The sequence below is a fragment of the Oculina patagonica genome, unplaced genomic scaffold, assembly GCF_052425735.1.
Source record: "Oculina patagonica isolate OP01 unplaced genomic scaffold, crgOcupat unplaced1384, whole genome shotgun sequence".
Taxonomy (NCBI): Eukaryota; Metazoa; Cnidaria; class Anthozoa; order Scleractinia; family Oculinidae; genus Oculina; species Oculina patagonica.
This window is the reverse complement of record NW_027557392.1, coordinates 1-3,069: the sequence shown is the minus strand read 5'-3', so window position 1 is coordinate 3,069 and position 3,069 is coordinate 1. Positions and strand designations below refer to the sequence as shown.

At 34.7% G+C, this 3,069-nt stretch overlaps 1 protein-coding gene across 1 annotated transcript; it reads left to right on the top strand.

The window, feature by feature from the left end:
* Positions 1–527: 527 nt before the first annotated feature.
* Positions 528–2,465, top strand: LOC144639841 (uncharacterized). The gene is made up of 2 exons (XM_078499121.1): positions 528–537; positions 1,228–2,465. Exons 1-2 carry the CDS (start codon positions 528–530, stop codon positions 2,463–2,465), a joined length of 1,248 nt encoding a protein of 415 aa, XP_078355247.1.
* Positions 2,466–3,069: the final 604 nt, after the last annotated feature.

Here is a 3,069-nt window from a genome sequence, read left to right as displayed (position 1 = left end):
AGAGAGCAGTATTCACTGTTTGTGAAATGAGAGTAAATTTGAAATAAAATTCTTTTTCTGATCATGTGTTTCATACAAGTCACTGCAGGATGTTCATTCCAGCCCACACCTCTTGACAGCCTAGCCCCATGCAGAGTTTAGTGATGTGCTGTATTGCAGGATATTGTTTTGGCGAATCTGTAAATTAATTCAAAATTCTATGTGCCTTGTTAAAATAAATCTGTAGGACAACACGTACAACAAACCATGTAAGTGTAAGCAATTTTTTAATTATCAGCATGGCATGCAACCAGGTTCCTTTTCGGCTGAGATGACTGCATGCATTTATTTGGGGGGGGGGGGAGGAGGCATAGGAAATGTACAGAAATCAACCTTAAGGTTACTATTGTTATATTAGTGGCTATTACATTTTAGCGATTTTAGTGAGTTGGGCGAAAATCGCTAAATTTAGTACTTGCTAAAATTTGTCTTGGTCAAATTTCAAGTACCTCGCCGGAACCCCCTTCCCACCCTAATGGAACAGAAGAATGGATACCGGTAACTTTGTTCTTTTAGGCAATGCAATTTATGTTCATTCAATGTCAATATACGGTAGTTTTTTCTTTTACTGAACATTTATTTTCATCTTAGCCATATGTTCATCACCGGCCAGTAAAAGCTGGTTTACACGATATTACTAGTTTTTGAAGTTTTTGGAAAATCCCTATATTAAATAGTCGCTAAATCTTGCTTTAAATTAATATCCGCTTACAATAGTACTCTCTCAGTATTTCTTTGAATGTCTACCCCATAGCACTCAGTGGATGTTGACAAAGCAAAAAATTACCTGAGTGCAATGATACACCCCTGGAGAACTACAATAACCACAGTTGAACTAATATGTCCCTTTTTTGACAGACCATGTGTATGAAAAAAAAATAATTGTAAGGGACTGATGCATAATACTGTGTTTACAAATGTAGTTTTGCCTTCAAAAGCAGAGCAAATTTATCATTCACATAAGGCTTGCTACCTAATGAGCTACGAATGCCAGAGGAAATTTTGATTTAATTTTAAGTCACCAGATAGATGTACTTGGAACGAACTTCGTTAACGAGAGTGTGACAACGAATATAAAATATTACTAGATACAAAAACTTGACGAATGTGCAAATGAATGATCGACCGAAAGACACAGATCTATCGCTCTACCTAACGGCTCCAATTTAAACTGTTTACTTTACGCAGACGACTCAGTATTAATCTCTCACTCAGCTAAAGGTCTGCAGAAGGCACTTTCCATTCTTGAAAAATACTGTAACGATTGGCTGCTGTCCGTTAATCCAAAGAAAACGAAAGTTGTCATCTTCCAAAAGAAATGCAGGAAATCTTTACTCGACAAGCATTATTTTCATATAAACAATGACAAAATTGAAATTGTCAACAATTACACTTATCTTGGTATAAATTTTTCTGCAAACGGAAGCTTTAGAGACTGTAAATCAAACTTAAAAGATAAAACAAGAAGATCAATCTTTGCTACTCGCCGTTACTTGGATTTTTCAAAATTGTCCCTTAGTGTCACTAATAAACTCTTTGATTCTCTCTTTCTCCCTATTTTACTGTACGGCTCAGAAGTTTGGGGTATCTACGATAAAGATGATTTCAACAATTGGGAGAAAGATGACATCGAAAAAACACACATATATTTTTGCAAACAATTCTTAGGAGTGAATAAACAATGCCCAAATGTTGCAACCAGAAATGAACTTGGAAGGCTTCCTCTAAAATTAGCCATCGAAACCTCCATAGTAAAATTTTGGATTCATCTTCAGAGCTTACCAGAAAATAACATCGCTAAGCAATGTCTACAGCTTTCTAAGGAGATGGCTGATAAAACTCAGACAGGTCTAATGCTTAAAATTAATCAGTTATGCAATAAATACAACTCGAGCTCTTTAATATTAAATGAAAACAACGGAAAACTCTTTACTTCTTACATTAAGCAAAACATTAGCAAAGCGTTAATAGCTCATCAACTAAAACTAATTAGCACAAACAGAAAATTACAATTTTATCATTCATTTAAAAAAGATACCAAAAAATCTAGTTTTCTGGACGCAATCAACAATCCTCACCACAGAACTGCCATTAGCAAATTTCGACTTGGGAATCACAAATTACGTATCGAAACTGGTAGACACACAATACCCAAGACTCCTATTAATTTGAGAATCTGTTCTTTCTGCCATTCGGATGAAATTGAAAACGAAATGCATTTCTTATTTTCATGCAAGCTATACGAAAACATACGTTTAAAGTTCTTTAATGAAATAACCGCCAAATATATTATTTTTAACGAGTTTGATATTAATGCAAAATCTTTATTTCTTTGTAACAGCATTGATCCTGCTGTTTTTCGATCAACTGCTGCTTTTGTTTTTCAAGCTATGTCTCTTAGACATGAAACTTTATTTTCCAAATGATAAAATCGCATTTTTGTTTTATTTCTGATACTACTTGTAATTTCTCAAGTGTAAGTAGGTAATGCCATGTATTTTTATGGAAATACCTCAATAAATTGTTGTTGTTGTAGATATCTCTAATTGTTTCGAAACGCATCAGTTTAATCTTGCTGAGTGGGACTAATTTGTAGCGGAAAATACAGCCTTATTTAGGGTGATTTATTACTTACCAACTATTTGATTGCATTTCAATGAAAGATAATTTCATATCCACGGACTTTCAAAATAAGCTATTGATCGGCGTGTAAGTTTCTTGCTTCCTTGGCCATCCTTTCCGTTGCATTGTGTGTAAATGTGGATTCGAGCACTGGCCTCAGTAGAAAAATTCCTTCCAGAAAGGAAAAATATTCGTATTCTCCTGATGTACATCCACAAGTTTGCATTACAACTCGGGAAACCAGCCCTTGTGCACGTTCATCCGCCATTTTGAACTTAATTTAAACTTAATATAAAATTGCCAGGTTACCAAGGGAGTTTACACAAATTTAATTGAATTTCTCCAGCAAACCGCAATAAGTCGTTCTTTACATTCACGACTTAAAAACCAGAATAGACAGAACATGGT